At 41.3% G+C, this 15,062-nt stretch overlaps 1 protein-coding gene across 9 annotated transcripts in view; it reads right to left on the reverse strand.

Annotated features, from left to right (window-relative positions):
• The window catches only part of usp9 (ubiquitin specific peptidase 9), a 41,457-nt gene that overhangs the window by 14,660 nt on the left and 11,735 nt on the right, over nucleotides 1–15,062 (reverse strand). For 2 of the 9 annotated variants that reach the window (XM_074658608.1, XM_074658605.1), the window contains exons 9-29: nucleotides 14,846–14,998; nucleotides 13,447–13,551; nucleotides 13,111–13,317; nucleotides 12,870–13,006; nucleotides 11,218–11,256; nucleotides 9,149–9,282; nucleotides 8,934–9,024; nucleotides 7,882–7,995; nucleotides 7,542–7,770; nucleotides 6,106–6,201; nucleotides 5,693–5,904; nucleotides 5,304–5,544; nucleotides 4,895–5,044; nucleotides 2,998–3,118; nucleotides 2,746–2,876; nucleotides 2,306–2,584; nucleotides 2,054–2,179; nucleotides 1,732–1,857; nucleotides 542–708; nucleotides 293–401; nucleotides 19–165 (exon numbers count right to left, since the gene is read on the reverse strand). In XM_074658608.1, the coding sequence (XP_074514709.1) occupies nucleotides 19–165; nucleotides 293–401; nucleotides 542–708; nucleotides 1,732–1,857; nucleotides 2,054–2,179; nucleotides 2,306–2,584; nucleotides 2,746–2,876; nucleotides 2,998–3,118; nucleotides 4,895–5,044; nucleotides 5,304–5,544; nucleotides 5,693–5,904; nucleotides 6,106–6,201; nucleotides 7,542–7,770; nucleotides 7,882–7,995; nucleotides 8,934–9,024; nucleotides 9,149–9,282; nucleotides 11,218–11,256; nucleotides 12,870–13,006; nucleotides 13,111–13,317; nucleotides 13,447–13,551; nucleotides 14,846–14,998 (3,114 nt within the window). Of the gene's footprint in view, nucleotides 1–18; nucleotides 166–292; nucleotides 402–541; nucleotides 709–1,731; nucleotides 1,870–2,023; nucleotides 2,180–2,305; nucleotides 2,585–2,745; nucleotides 2,877–2,997; nucleotides 3,119–4,894; nucleotides 5,045–5,303; nucleotides 5,545–5,692; nucleotides 5,905–6,105; nucleotides 6,202–7,541; nucleotides 7,771–7,881; nucleotides 7,996–8,933; nucleotides 9,025–9,148; nucleotides 9,283–11,217; nucleotides 11,257–12,869; nucleotides 13,007–13,110; nucleotides 13,318–13,446; nucleotides 13,552–14,845; nucleotides 14,999–15,062 lie in introns of all 9 variants that reach the window. The other 7 variants (XM_074658606.1, XM_074658602.1, XM_074658604.1 and 4 more) reach the window with 6 other exon arrangements.

Consider the following 15,062-nt stretch of genomic DNA (forward strand, 5'->3'; position numbering starts at 1 on the left):
ATTAACAGGCTGTTTTACCCTTATCCGTTTCAGCCAGTCGATCTCATTGTTGAGCAGCACCTCAGCATTTGGCAGGTTGATGTTGCTGTTATAGGCATAGTTCAGAAGGTGTCTGAGTAAAGTGAAGTAGTCTCCAGCATGTTTGGCTCGCTCCTTGGCTGTGCTCTGGACAATTGGACAAGTTGAAATTAGGATCTTGTAAGCAGTTAGCTGTTAAAATGTCTGGCACTGTAGTGATGCATTATAAAGCACACAGACAAATGGCAGTCTTTAAGAACACAAGGCCACTCACCCCCAGCACGGTGAAGAGGAGGGTGATGAAGAAGAGGAGGGGTCGATGGCCCATGCAGCACCTAGTCGCCATGAGGAAAAACTGCTCCTGGGCCATTTGACGCACAGACCTGTTTAACACAAATGAACCCATCACCATCACAATATCCTGTCGGAGCTATAAAAGGCTGGAGGATGAGGACGTCTCCGCTATTTAAGTTAGTAGATTTATGCTTCAGCAATAGGTTGGAACGCATCCTGGTGTACTTACTTGCTGTGGCAGTGAAGCAGCAAGTCTATGATGAAGGTCTGCCAAGCCTTCTCCTTACTGAGTGTGTCTAGAGCCGTGGGCATGAGGGCAAAACACAGTGTCATCACCTCCAGGGCCTCGCAACACACCTGCTCATCTTCCCCATCTGGCTCCTTGGCTGCATTTGTCTAACAAAGAAAAACAAAAGGAACAATGAAAGACGTTAATACGCAAAAATACAAACAGCTTTGCAATTTTTAAATTGATAATCTCTTGAAAGTCCACTAAGCCTATCAAGAGCTCTTTGTCTCTTGGTTGAACCTTGCTCAAAGCTTAGCATCTTTGGGGGCTTAGCTTTTAGTGTCCTGCCTCCTAGGTTCTACACCAGCCTGCATCTATTATGGAAGTCTGTGCTGCACAACTGCTCCTCTAAAGCCAAGTTCACACTACACAACTTTCAAAGTCGTCAGATCTCTGTACTGTTCACACTACACAACTTGCTGTCTTGTAATCTGGAGTCTTGAAGTCGTTGTGATTTTCACACTACATGACTGACCGGCGACGGGGGGGATCACACAAAACAAGATCTTTCACCAGGAGGAATCCCCGATGATGTCTCCAGACTGTGTTTTGTTACAATAACACACGTGAGAAATACACAGTAAATGACGGGAGACCATACGCAAGACACATTGCTGATGTTGTTGTTGGTACAAGTGCTCATAAAGTAGCCTGTTTCCACACTCTTTTTAACTATTTATTCCTCTAGGTGCAACAGCAACAACAAGTAAGTTCCTATTGTTACAGGAGACACATCCTCCGCCAGGTTTCCCCTAAACCCGTGTCAGGCGCTCTCATTTACTGTAGCTCGTGGCCGGAGTCCCCAACAGGTCCAGATATTTAGCATGCTACATATCTGGAAAGTGTCTGTGAGGCATCGACGAGCGTCTTTGAGCATTTCACACATGATGCTCAAGCACTCGATATGCGAGCAGCGAGCTAATGCCGATTTGCCTCTGATCTGGGGCATTTGTCGGGGAGCTCCAAAAACTGTCAGGGAGTGGAAAATCAGGACTTAAGTTGTGTAGAGTGAAATAGGCATAATGTGCTTCTGCATCCTATTCGGCTTATTATACTACGTTCTTCTAAAGTAATTGAACTACATTCAACAAAAATTAAAACTCAAAGAGCAGCATTCAAAGGCAACTTACCTTCTCATATATCTTGCTGATTTCTTCATTTGAACTGAAGACGAGCTGCACTGTCCCGCAGCCTGATGCCCACACTATTTTCTGTACAGCTCTGATCACACAGATGTCTGGGATGTACTTCGATGCCTGGAAGAAATTCTGGTGAAAAAAGTAGTCCCATAAAAGCCATTATTACAGAGAGCACCACTCAAAGAAATAGATTTTCATCTATTCTTCCAAACCTAGTGCCTATTAAAACTAGTCATTAAAATTCATTACCATTGCTAGTTCATTGTATTATAATTTTACAAACCTCCGTCCATTTCCTTACATTTTCTGTTACCTCATCAGAGATTTGCTGGGCCAGGCGGATGGCTACATTGCGCAGCATGCATTCTGAGGCAGGGTTAGGGATGTTTTGCAGGGCACTCTGGAGGACTAGGGCCTGGTCATGTGTGGCCTGATTAATCTGTAGACAATGCAGGCAGGTAATGGGGGTGTGGAGGAAGATGAAAACACGTTAGAGAATGCAGGGAACTATTGATGAACCAGTCATACAGGTATGTCTCTGTGGGAATTGTGTGTGTGGCCTAACCGGTGAGACGGGTACATTTCCCTCAGCGTTGGGCTGGCAGGCCTCGGCCACAGCCTTCACATGCCCAAAGCCTACGGCAGTAAGGAGGAGCTTGGCGATCTTAAGAGCATTGAGGTAAGCCCCACGGCGTGTCTCCATGTCCGCCGATGGGAGGAAGTTGTTCCTGGTGAGCATGCTCAACACCAGGGGTAGCCCACCACTCTTCAAGAAGTTGTACTGGAAGTCGCTGGCGTCCTCGCCCAGAGTGGCACTGGCTGGCATCAGCAAAGCATAAACAACCTGGAACGGATGGAGTTTTAGTACTACTGTTCACACACCAATCATCACATAATGGCTCACTACTACATCACAGGCTAGTCAAGCTGAGGATGCAAAACACATGGTTATCAGGGCAAAAAATCAAATCACAATTTGTGACGCAATAGCACACTGAGACTCACCTCAATGAGGTAGAGCACTTGTGAGGGTGAGGGGCCAAAGAAGCGCGAGTCCAGTGAAGGACTGAGGCTGTTCTCGCCGAGCTTGGCATGGTCCAGACACACAGCTCGCAGATTCTCCACGGTAGTGTTATCTAAGGAAACAGAAACAGCACAAACATGAATGGACATGAACATTTCAGCCTGTGTGAGTTCGTGTATGTTTTCATCAAGTAAATTGGATGGATAATACTGAGAGCACAGGTGCATTTTTACCTGGGGGCATGAGTTTCATGAGAACTCTAGCTCCATCTCTGAGCAGTGGCATGTTGAGGTTGCAGCCCAGGTCAGCCACCTGCCACAGGAAGGAGATGTAGCGCAGATGCAGCGACATAATCTGTGAAATAGGGACGAAGGTGTTAAGAGTACTGCTGTTTACACACTGATCAACACACAACGGCACAAACAAATGCATCTTCAATTCACAAAACACTGTGGTCGACATCAGGGCTGAGCGACATTTTTACATTGTTATTTTGACTTCACAAAATAATGTGATGTACGATATAAGGGTTCCTAACTGATTCAAATAAAAATAATAAATAAGCCAACTGATAAGAAGGTTAAGTAACATTTAAAAATAAAGGTAAAGCTCACCACAAAATCAAAAGCACATATGATTCCTCTTATCTGTAGTGCTATTTATCAATTTGGATTTTTTTGGTGTGAGTTGCCAAATGTTGGAGATATCGTCCGTATAGAGATATCTGCCTTCTCCCAAATATGTAGTGGCCAAACCACGGAATTAAAACTTCAGTGTCCGTCACATAATGCCATTGGGCCCACGTTTTCCTACAGACTTACATTAGGAAAGAGACGTCTGTAACTCAGTGGATATCTTTGTTTAGGTAAATCAACTTCCTAGCACGGACACTTAAATGGCCCATATTTAAATCATTAGGTCCTAAAAGTTGTAAAATGCACTAACAGACGAATTCAGAGTTATTTCCCTTCCTCCATTCATGTGAATGATCCGGGAATTCTTATACTCGGCAGTCAAACGTTTTCGTTATCCAGTTCTCTCATACATCCATGGTGACCTCGCGAGATGTAAACATTAATGGCGTCCTCCTCGGCTGAGCTGTAACATTAGCTAGCTCAGTAGTGCACTAGCAGTATCAGTAAGCTTCCTTCTACGCAGTGAAAAGGTTGGTGGGTGTCGTTCAGAAGAAAGAAAATAGTTCCTACATGAAACTGCTCACAACAAGGTCTGTGGATTATCTTGAGTAACGGGGTAATGATTTCTAGAAAGAGACATTGCTGTTGAGTTTTTGGCGCTTTGAGCACCATAGGCCGAGTGCCATCTAGTTCCATTATATAATCGAGAAAAGGCAGACAACTCTACGGCCGATATCTCCAACACTCTGAAACTCACACCAAAACAATCTAGATTGATAAATAGCACTACAGGTAAGAGGTAAGAATTTGGGATTTTGGGGTGAACTGTCCCTTTAAAATTTGCATCCATAGAAATCACAGTCAAGGGATTATAGAGTCCAATGACACAACTGTGTTACAAAAATCACATTCTTATACACAACATTTGCAATTAATGATTCAATGAAAACATTACTCATCCCTTGTTACTGTGGCACAAGTAAGTATTTTGAGGCAACATGGAAATAAGCTCAGTTTAAACAGTTAAAGCTACGGTGGGTAATGTATTTCAAAAACCTTTTTATAACATTTGTTGAAATTCTCTTTACACCCAGATAGCAATCAATACATCAAATGCTCTGAAAAAAAAAATCTAGTATCTGTGGCTGTTACAGGACTGTAACAAGCCTACCTGCTGGAGTCTTCCACAAGCTGCTAGCTTGACAGCTGTGAGTACTTACAATAACCATGTTCATTGTTTACGATCATAAATGATAATTTTGGGGAAGTGACTTTGGAGGGACGCCTGAAGGGACAGACTGTCAGTGTTGCTGACTTGGCGACTTTCTCGCTAGATTTAGTGACTTTTGTAGCTGGTGCTGCTAGCTACTTTCATTGGGAAAGAGTTGGCAACGCTGGGCTGGGTTGGATAATTAATCAAGTCTAGTTCACTCTTGCCGATTTCTCCAATGTTGCCGACCCGAGCTTTAATACAGTATTTGTGCTGTAAACTCACCACACCAGGAAGACAGCTCTCCACCTCAGGGTTAGGTCCATCGCTGTAGTGGTTGCCGTGGTTACCAGGAGAGCCAGTGGATGAGTCAGAGGAGCTGTCTGGACTTGAAGGCATGTTGGCACTCACCTGGGTCAGCTTGGCCGTGATCAACTAAACAAAAAAACATTACAGGGAGTTAATCCTGATCTAAAAACTAACCATGGTGTACATCAGTTCATCATTTTGGCTTCAAAATAAGTGTTATTTTTGACATGGACACAGTGGTTGGGATCACTCATTTTAAATCAGCAGTGAACGTGACTATTATATGTATGCAAATACAAAAGCACAGAGGAGGCAACACAGCACCTCTAATGAAAAGATTCCTTTTTCTTGATGAAAAAGAATAACAACAGTCTAACATTCTCACCGTTTTGTCCTTCAAATTGAGCTGTCCAATCAGCTTCCTGTCGTCAGCTGGATCAACAACCTCCCCACCAATGAAGAGCTCAATCTTGGTATGTGCCGCATTGGCTTTGATCCTGTTGAGGATGCCACGCCGAACCGAGCCGATTGTGTCATTGGTGTGTGACCAGATGTCCAAGTCATCTACCTGACGCCCCTGGTTGGGGAAACGGACGATCAATGTGATATGCTTCCCACGGAAAGCTCTGCAAGAGAAAATGGATAAAAAAAGAGGTTTCAGTGAAAGAGTAAAAACACGCCACCTTTGTAAATCTCACTGGGAGGAACATGGCAATACATGTGAATAAGTGCCGATAATGTTGATTTTGCACAACAATGTAGCTGTGACTGTACCTTGACATGGGCAGTATAGTCCTCTCCTCATGGTAGTCACTGTCACACTCATTGATGTACTCTTTGAGCACAGTGAGAACTCGCACCATGCGGATAGCCTCCTGACGGGCACAGTTGATGCTGTCTTTGTCTCCATCTAACACACACAGGGTGTCGTAGGATGCCTTCAGACGATCAAAACATGACTGGATGAAATCTTCATGAATTTCAACCTAAAAAGGGAAAACGGGAAGGAAACAGGTACGATGAAGACAAGTAAATTATCATACACCAAATGATTTTAAATGGTTAGAATTGACCTCTGCACAGGACATTTGTTGACAGATAAACCTGGACAGGAAAGGGACAAAAAAACAGAAACAGACAAAGCAGATTAAACTTCTGCTCTAACTGAAACAGAAAGGTTAATGTACCTGATTGACTTGTAGTTTTGGTCCAAGGTTGGTGTAGATCTCTTTCAGCAGGTCTATGGCTCGGCTGGCGATGTCATCGCTTCCTTGAATTACCACCTGTGAGAGAGGAGAATATGGAAAAAGTCAGACTCAGAGCTGAGAGTCTTACTTTCATGCATACAGGTCTGTGAAGCACTAAAGTTAAGAGGAAACTCATTATTTACCATTCAGAACAAAAAAGGGGGCATGGCACAATGCACTACAGGACTGCTGACTTTTCTCTTGCAATATGGGGCCCTATTTAAAGGATCTATAGCACAAAGGTCTAAAGTGCATGGCACAAGTGCATTTAGGGCGTGTCCAACACCACTTTTACTAGTTAAGCGGCACATAATCTGGGCGCAAAGTAAGGCGCAAGGGGCAAAGGGGGTGTATTTAGTCCCTTAATTAATCATATGTGTGTTTTGGGTGTAACAGGATGGTTATGGACTATTAGGGTTTTAAGGGATCTATTGGTACCAATCACTTCACACTAGCCTGTCGCAAAGGAAGCTAAATAACGCTGCAAACTTACACTCAATTTTGGTGAGGAAAAACTGGCATGGCAATTTTCAAAGGGGGCCTTGACCTCTCACCTCAAGATAAGTGAATGAAAATGGGTTCTATGGGTACCCACGAGTCTCCTCTTTACAGACACGCCCACTTTATGATAATCCCATGCAGTTTGGGGCAAGTCATAGTCGAGTCAGCACACTGACACACTGACAGCTGTTGTTGCCTGTTGGGCTGCAGTTTGCCATGTTATGATTATTTCCAATAATAAACAAACATTTGCATAAAACAAGCATATTTGCCCACTCCCAAGAGTATTACATATTTGACGAATTTCCCTTTAAGGTATATTTGGAACAAACAAAAAAATGTGTGAATATTAATTTGCGATTAATCGTGATTAACTACGGACAATAATGTGATTAATCACCATTAAATATTTTAATCAATTGACAGCCTTAATTTTGAGAGATGGATCGTGAGATCTTTACGACATAAAGGGATTCTACTGACTGAATCGCATTTGGTCAGCAAGACCAGACAGTGCAAGTGGTCATGCAGTCTGAACTAAAGCCTACACATATCACCAATGTGTTTCCCAACTAAGTGTATTGCTCTCCCTCTCTGTGATATACAAACTTGAAAATGATCCAACCAGAAGCTTTTAAAAAAAATCAGACATCTGAGATTTAAGTGCTACTCAAGGTGATGAAATAGAGATCTCTTTTCCAAATTTCAAAGTATTCAATTTTGTTTCTTAAAGATATTATACAAGTATATAGCATAAAAAGAAAAGAAAATAGGCAAAAACGTTTTTAAAGGCATCTTCAACTATCTGCCTCCCTCCCCAATAAACAGAAATAAAACATCTGATTATGTGCGCCTATTTCAACAAATCTCCTCACCCTCCAGAGGTAGTCCAAGCCTATTAGTTCCAGGTCATCCATCATGTATGCCCTGCGCTTTGCCACCAGCTTGCCCTCCCTGCAGTTGACAGCCTTGAAGAACCTCTCAAAGCATTTCATGCCATTCTCCGTCAGCAGAGATGGGTCCAACTGCAAAACGTTGTTCTCAAAGAAGTCCTTATTGATGTCTGGGTCCAGGTCTGGTTCATCACCCATCAACTTGGAGTACCTATTGGTTGGCATGAAAGTAACACAGCATTCAAAACAGACGCTTTCTGACTGACAAATGTACGGGAATTCATTTAAGCCGAAGGCGAGAAGAGATCAAATCAAACTGTACCATTTGAAGCAAGCCTCACGGTCACAGAGGAACACTGCATTCTCAGCCAGACACTTCCAGATCTGCTTGGCCTGAGGGGCACACAGCCACAGCTGGCCATCTTTTAGCAGGAACCTGGCCAAAAAACAAGGAAATCAATAGTGGAGGTCAGAAGGTTGGAGAAACGTGCTTGTGAAGGTCATGTAGTTCGTCCCAGACTTGCATCATAATTGCTGGTGGGGCTGAAGTCACTGGGTGCCACTTTCTCCTCCCCAATTACCCATTGTTGTCCTTGAACAAGGTACTTCAATTGAGCTAGACGACACGACTGTGGATGTACTGTGTAGCTCCCATAGGTTGTGTGCGAGTGTGACATATTAAACCTACATTAAACAGTATATTTTATATACTGTATATATGCATAAATATAACCTCAGATTTTGCTTGATAATTAAAAAGCACCACATGTAGGTTTTTACATGTATAAACGTTTTTTTAATCGGTTTGTTTTTAATTTTTTTTATATAAGCATGTAATAATAATCTTTAAATCCCAAAATAGCCCATGAGGGCATCATTCATAGTCAACATTAATTATTATTAGTTATTCTCAGATGGATATCGCTGTTTGTTGTGTGTAGAGATGCGTGTGTAGAGTAGTGAGGCAGCACTGTCCCGGACACTGAAATAGGGCAGATTGTGACAGAAGAAAATGTGACGTCACGGGCGCTCGCGAGTGCCTTCACTCTCTTCAGCTCCGCTTCAGGGTTATCAGTGGGTAACCACAGCTAACGTTCAGTTAGAAATGAAGTCTGCTAACGCCAACAAACGACCAGCCCCCACCACAACTCAGACTCCAACACAAATTCCATGGAAGCACAAAAGAAAACGTCTTGCAAAACAGGAATGTGACCGACTGGCTGTCGTTGACTGTTAACAAGCAATTGCTGATTCTTACATCGAGTCCCTTTAAGGTTCTTACTTTTATATATCTTCCATTCCTAGTTGTAGTCTCAGCTTTTGCTAAAATTGCTATTAATTTGATGTATTTGAATGTGAGATGTGATGTTGTACCTTAGGAAGTTGAGTCGTTCCTGTACTTCCTGTACATGGCTGTAGCGGCTTCCTGGTCTGACCGTCTGGGGGTCAAACTCAGCTTGTTCTTCTGTAAAAGCACACATACGACCAGTCAGACTGCAGACAGCGCACATCCCTGACATAACTGCTGTACCTATGAAAATGAAACGTCCGACTAAAACAGGGTGCTATTTCTGGCCCCGACAATGTACCTTTGGAGAACTGCCTCATGGTCTCCATGTAGGACGAGAGGTTCTCAGCCACAAGGGTGACCAGAGCGTGGTTATGCTGCAGCTGGTTGATCAGGTCATGGCGGTAAAACACATGAGGACTTCTCTGGGTTTGACTAAAGAAAGAATAGCAGGAGTGGAGGTTGTAAGGGGGACAAAAACAGAAATTCGCTGAGGAAGCAAGGAAGACTAAAAAACAAAGTGACACTGAAGCTGACATCACGTACTTTTAGTTACACAATTTAACAAAATTTCTGATTTTAAAAAAACATAACATGACTGATTTCTCATTTGTTTCTATCGGGGACATAAAGAAAGCAGCTTTTGGTGTACATGTGTATATGTCTGTGTGTCATAGAATAACCAGCAGAAGAAGTCATATCATTAAAGGCCATTTCCTGCCTTGTTTTCCACATAAAAGAATGTTTTTGGCTTGAAAACTAAACTCAAGAACCAGATGAGCTTGCAATCTATGATTACATTTTGATCGCCACATGGGAATAAAATCAGTTTGAATTTACCTATGCCAAATATAAAACGCTCAGATTTATTAAAATTCGATAGCAACATTATAACTCCAGTTTACTTATCATAATATGATATAGTGAATCATATAGTGGCTAGATTACGCCAAATAGAGCAACTATTAATCTAAAACACATTCTAATGTTAAATTTTTCAAGTAAAATATATATATGCATATCAAAAGCAGGAAAACAATATTGGCATAATTTTGAGTGGGTTCAAGGCATGAAATAGCCCTGATATTTTGCGCCGAGTGATTTGTGCTGAAAGGAGCTGGCATCAGGAAGAATGGGGCTCCATCTCAAAGGACCTTTCATTCAGTTGTGCAACTGTCTAGGTTAAAGGACTATTCTGTGTATGTGCTATAGCTTGTGTTAAGTACTGAGAAACTGCAAAGAAACTCCCACCAAATGCCTCTAGAGAAATCATGCACATCAGCTGGACTTATCCCAAGGATGTCTGCTTTTTAGAAAATTATGGTAACCACGCCTCATACATTTGTTTGACTTTGCTTGCATTCAGTAACCACACCTTGATTTGATCTAACCTGAAATTGCATTCAATATAAACCAACTATTGCGTGTCAAGACATTATTATTATTATACTGCTTAACAATTAAATCTAATGACATAAAACTAATCATTTAAGAATAAATATATTAAAAACAGTCAGGATGATTATCATTATGTATTACACGGCTTTGTTGAATACTGGATTCTGATTTGTCGATCATGGCGTTCTACGGTCTGCTATACATAACGGTCTGCTATAAAGAAATAACAGACGGTTGCCATGGGCACAGTTCTGACGTTGGACCTTTTTTGTGTCAAATTATTGATTTCTTAAGTAATATAATAGTATATATAACAATTAGTGGGGTAATGTACAGCTAGCGAGTCATTGTTGTGAAATAAACCCCTTCAGGGCGATGCAAGACCCCTCCGTGAAAGGGGTGCGGCATCGCCCTTGTCAGGGTTTATTTCACAACAATGACCGGCTCGCTGTACATTATCCCTTACATACCACTCAATATTTGTTAGAGCTTATTGTATTATATATGTTTTATATTATATGATTGTGAGATGAGCGTTTAGTTCTATTGATCATCTATGTTTCTCTTTAGGTCTCATTTTTCAATTTCATAAACCTACGGTCAAGTGCTACAAAGAATGTGATGGAGGAGCATCTGGGCTGCCAAGGTTTCTCACAGCTAGAGCAGAGAAGGTATGATTTAATGTTCCCCAGAGCCCCCCATAATCTAGAGCTCATTGCTTAGCTATCAGACTATCAGAATACAAGTGTCTTGTCTCTTGTTTGACTGAACTACACATGTGCAGGACTTTGAACAGGAGATCAGATGAGGAATCAGTCATTTGAGATGAAACCCAGGAAAGAATTGCTTAAGCGGATTCATGACAGAGATTTACATTTTATATAGTGTATATATCATAAACATATCAAAGAGAAAGTTAGACTTGACGTGAAGCAGAAATAGGTAGAACCCTGGAATTAGCTCTCAACTTACCCCACTAAGTTCGTTTGTATGTTAATTGGCATTTTCTTTCTGAAAAACAACAGGCATGTATACTACATGTTTTCTACATTGACTAGAAAAAAGCACTATTTCAAATCAAAATAATTGGTGCTAAACATTATGACTTCATATCAATCTTACAACTTTTTCAAAAATGTACCATGGTGATGTTCAGTTAATGTTTATGTTTGTAAAATCTCTCTTTTTTAACTACTACAGCTCCCTAACAACTTAATGTCCTTACAACATGATTCTCTGACCGAACAAGTTTTGAATTAAGCTAAACCTACGTTTCTTATCAGCATGTATAGCAAATAGGACTTTTTCATTGGACACATTTTGACATGTCACAATAGGAAAAGCACAGGTGTATCTGTTTCAGGGTCCTGGTATTGTATAACTAAGCCTGTTAGTGTTATTTAGTAACTGTTGCGCTTTTCAAAAAAGTCAAAATGTCTGCTATGAAAAAGGCCTATGATTTAAAAATATATGAATGTAAACACAATCATTTACAAGCTGGCTACCAGACTAGACAGATAACTAGCTACTCATCTGTAGACAGAAGTGTACATTTTGACTAGTGGGATGTGATTGATTAGGCACAGGCTTGGAGTGGTTTAAGTTGGATCCGAGTCCAATATTCTCCAGCGCCATCTTTCAACTGCAGTTACAGAGTTAATTGTTACAGTGTAAAAGTGTGCCTTTCAGCTCCTTTCAGTGTACGAAAAGAAATGTGAGCATCCCTTGCCCCAAATCATCCTATTCCTAACTTAAAAAGCTAGAATTACCGCCAGGCGTTTGTATGCCTCCGCCAACCACTTAGGTTGCAGTTTCCATCCAGTCTGTCCAAAATGTCATTACTTCATAACTTTATCCTTTTAGACATTTGTGTGAAATTGTCATAATTATCTTGTGAATTCTTGAGTTATGGCTAAAAATAGTTTTTTTGTGAGGTCAAAGTGACCTTTGACCACCAAAATCTAGTCAGTTCATCTTTGAGTCTAAGTGGACGTTTGTACCAAATTGGTTGGACGGACGGATGGAGAGACCACCGGAAAACATAATGCCACCAGCCATCACCGGTGCAGAGGCATAAAAAGTAGCAGCCAAATACCTGTAATGCTCGATTTAAGGGCTCATACACACAGTGGGATATGTTTTAAAAACATACCAACTGTCAAAATCAGAAGTTAGGAGCAAAATTTGGTTTAGTGAGAGATATTTAATAGTAGAAAAAAAAAGTAGTACAATTTGGGTGTATGGCCCAGCCGTGTTGGTCTGCACTAGCACTGATGGTTAAATTGCGCAAGGACAATTCTGATGTTATCTTGCAATGATATGACACTAAACTGCAGGGCCATTTACTCTCTTGGGCTATAAGCAGAAGAGTTGACATGCCTCCGTTCTTGTGCAAATGTGATAAAAATGCCAGGAATGTCAGCTGGTCAAAATTAAGTCAATGTGAAATTTAAGAGCCTTGTTGCTTTTCTCATGGGTGTTCATGCATTATGTGCAAAATGTATATTAATAATTCAGAATAAAACACTTCAAGGCTATATTAAATAAACATTTCTTACTTGCCGACATTAGAATCTTCCTGTATATTCCTGTAACATAACACAGATTTTTTACCATGATCTTACCTAAGGTTTTGAGGGGCTTCTCCAAAGAGGCTACAGATTTCTCTGATTTGCTTCAGGGCAGGGATCACCCATTTGTCATTGGTTCGTAGCTCCTCTATGAAGCGATCTATCCACTGAATCTTCTGTGTGTCTCGGTCCTGTGAGTGACAATTAAACATCCTCAGTATTTTCACTTAAATAAAGTCCTTCATCTGTTATTTTGCATGGCATTCAACTTTAAAAAATATTCACTAACATGTACCTGTGAGCAACTGTAATCTAATATTTTGATGTGAGCACTAAGAGCCTGATCCATGATGTCTACAGGCACATCATCGCTGTGCGCCAGGTTCCACAGCAGGTTGAGGACCTTGTGGGCCATCACCCCGTCCTTATCATCCTCAGCCAAGCGCCGGATAAGTTCCAGCAGTTTTTCACGCTGCTTCTTGCTGGCATTGGTCCAGCTTGCCTGCACAAGAGGAACAACCAAGTCCAGAGGTTAGAGTAGTAAATACAAAAGTATGGTGTTGTGAAAAGATATATTGTGTAAAAAACCCTTTTATAATCTGTGATTGAGTGACTGATTAATACTACTCACCTTGAAACAGTCAAAAAGGTGATCGAGCTGCTCAGGTGAGAAGTCCCATGCCAGCTTGGCCAGGAGGTCATGGACGTTCTTCACAATGGCCTCATGCTTACCAGCCTGCAGATGCAACAACCCGACAGTTGGGTTAACAAAATACTTCTAACGTCCACCACCAGACATCTCAGTAGTGTCAAGTATATGCTGCATTTGCATTGCGGACAACGGGCAATTAACAGCCAAATTCTGTACTTTTTGCAGCAGCTAACTTTTGGTTTGTGTTGGAAAGCGAGCCATGCTTTGTACCATGTGCTTTGATTGGTTGTTCTTTTGAAAACAAATGTGACAAACTTAGATGTGAACTTTAATGTAATATTGCTCTACTCAAGGTGTGAAGAAGTAAAAACCCCAGTAACGCTTTTAGTATAAAGAACAACTTTTTGATGATCCTGATGAAGGCTTCATCGTATCCTGGGAAAGGCCCAAGCTGAAAAATGCCAGAAATCCTTACCCTGCTTCTACTCCAAAACCACATGTACAGCTATGCAGGCTCAACCTGTACTGGTCTGGCCAGTATCGTTAGTGATATCGGCCCAGCGACTGGTAGTGAAAAGCTAATGTTGAGGATCATTTACAGTCTAAAAACGCAACCAGGTAAGAAAACGTGACTGATTGGTAGGATTGTTGCTCACCACTATAAAAAAATACGATAATGAAAGAAAAACCTGACCAGACAACCAACCTGGATGTTCAACAGGTGCGCACATATATCTATGTATTTTCTAGGGTTGTCAAAGTTAACGCAATTCCCTGTTTCCTCCAGATACAAAAACACACGCCTCCATCTCACACACGCAATCTCTGCCACTTCTTTTTGTGTCTGTGCGACGGAAAGAGTCATATGAGAGAGCAAGAGAGGTGGAACGCCAAAGCAAGTCTCATGCCGGCAGCTTAAAAAAAAATTCGGTGACAATTTGTACTCAATGTGTTCGCGATATAGTCATTTGCTACATCCCTCGTAGAACAAGCCGCAATACATCGAGTATATCGATCTATCGACCACCTGTATGTTAAGTCATTAAACAATTACTTAAGCAGCGGTGCTGTATTGTTGTATTTTGAAGAAGAGGACGTCTGTTAAAGGCTGTATCCAACTAAAATAGACCAACACTCAATATCAAATATCAGCATACTCAGACTATATAATGAAAAGTAAAAATGTACATTATTTCTGTAATGAAGCATTAGGTAAATTCAGAGCTCTAGAAAAACAAAAAACATTTGCTAGCTTAGCTTTCTCTGCCTCATATTATTACAAATAGTCTACATAAGTGAATCTTTTGGTTTTGTTACTTAAAAGACTAAACAATGAATCATAAGAGTAATACTAAAACTATTGTTAGTTGCAGTGTACCTGTGCCGCCCAGATGTTGTCCAGATCCTGCATTGTAAGAGCTTTTTCTTTGATAACGAAGCGGAGGATCTTCTCCAGTTTCTCTACGTACTGCGGCTGGTGCAAACTGTCCCTCAGCACAATGGACAGGATGTGGTTCTGCTGGATCCACTCCTGACGTAGGACAAGGACACGCAGAGAGGACAAGTGGATTTTAGATACAGAGAAATATTTGATC

The sequence above is a fragment of the Sebastes fasciatus genome, chromosome 14 (assembly GCF_043250625.1).
Source record: "Sebastes fasciatus isolate fSebFas1 chromosome 14, fSebFas1.pri, whole genome shotgun sequence".
In the NCBI taxonomy this organism is placed as follows: Eukaryota; Metazoa; Chordata; class Actinopteri; order Perciformes; family Sebastidae; genus Sebastes; species Sebastes fasciatus.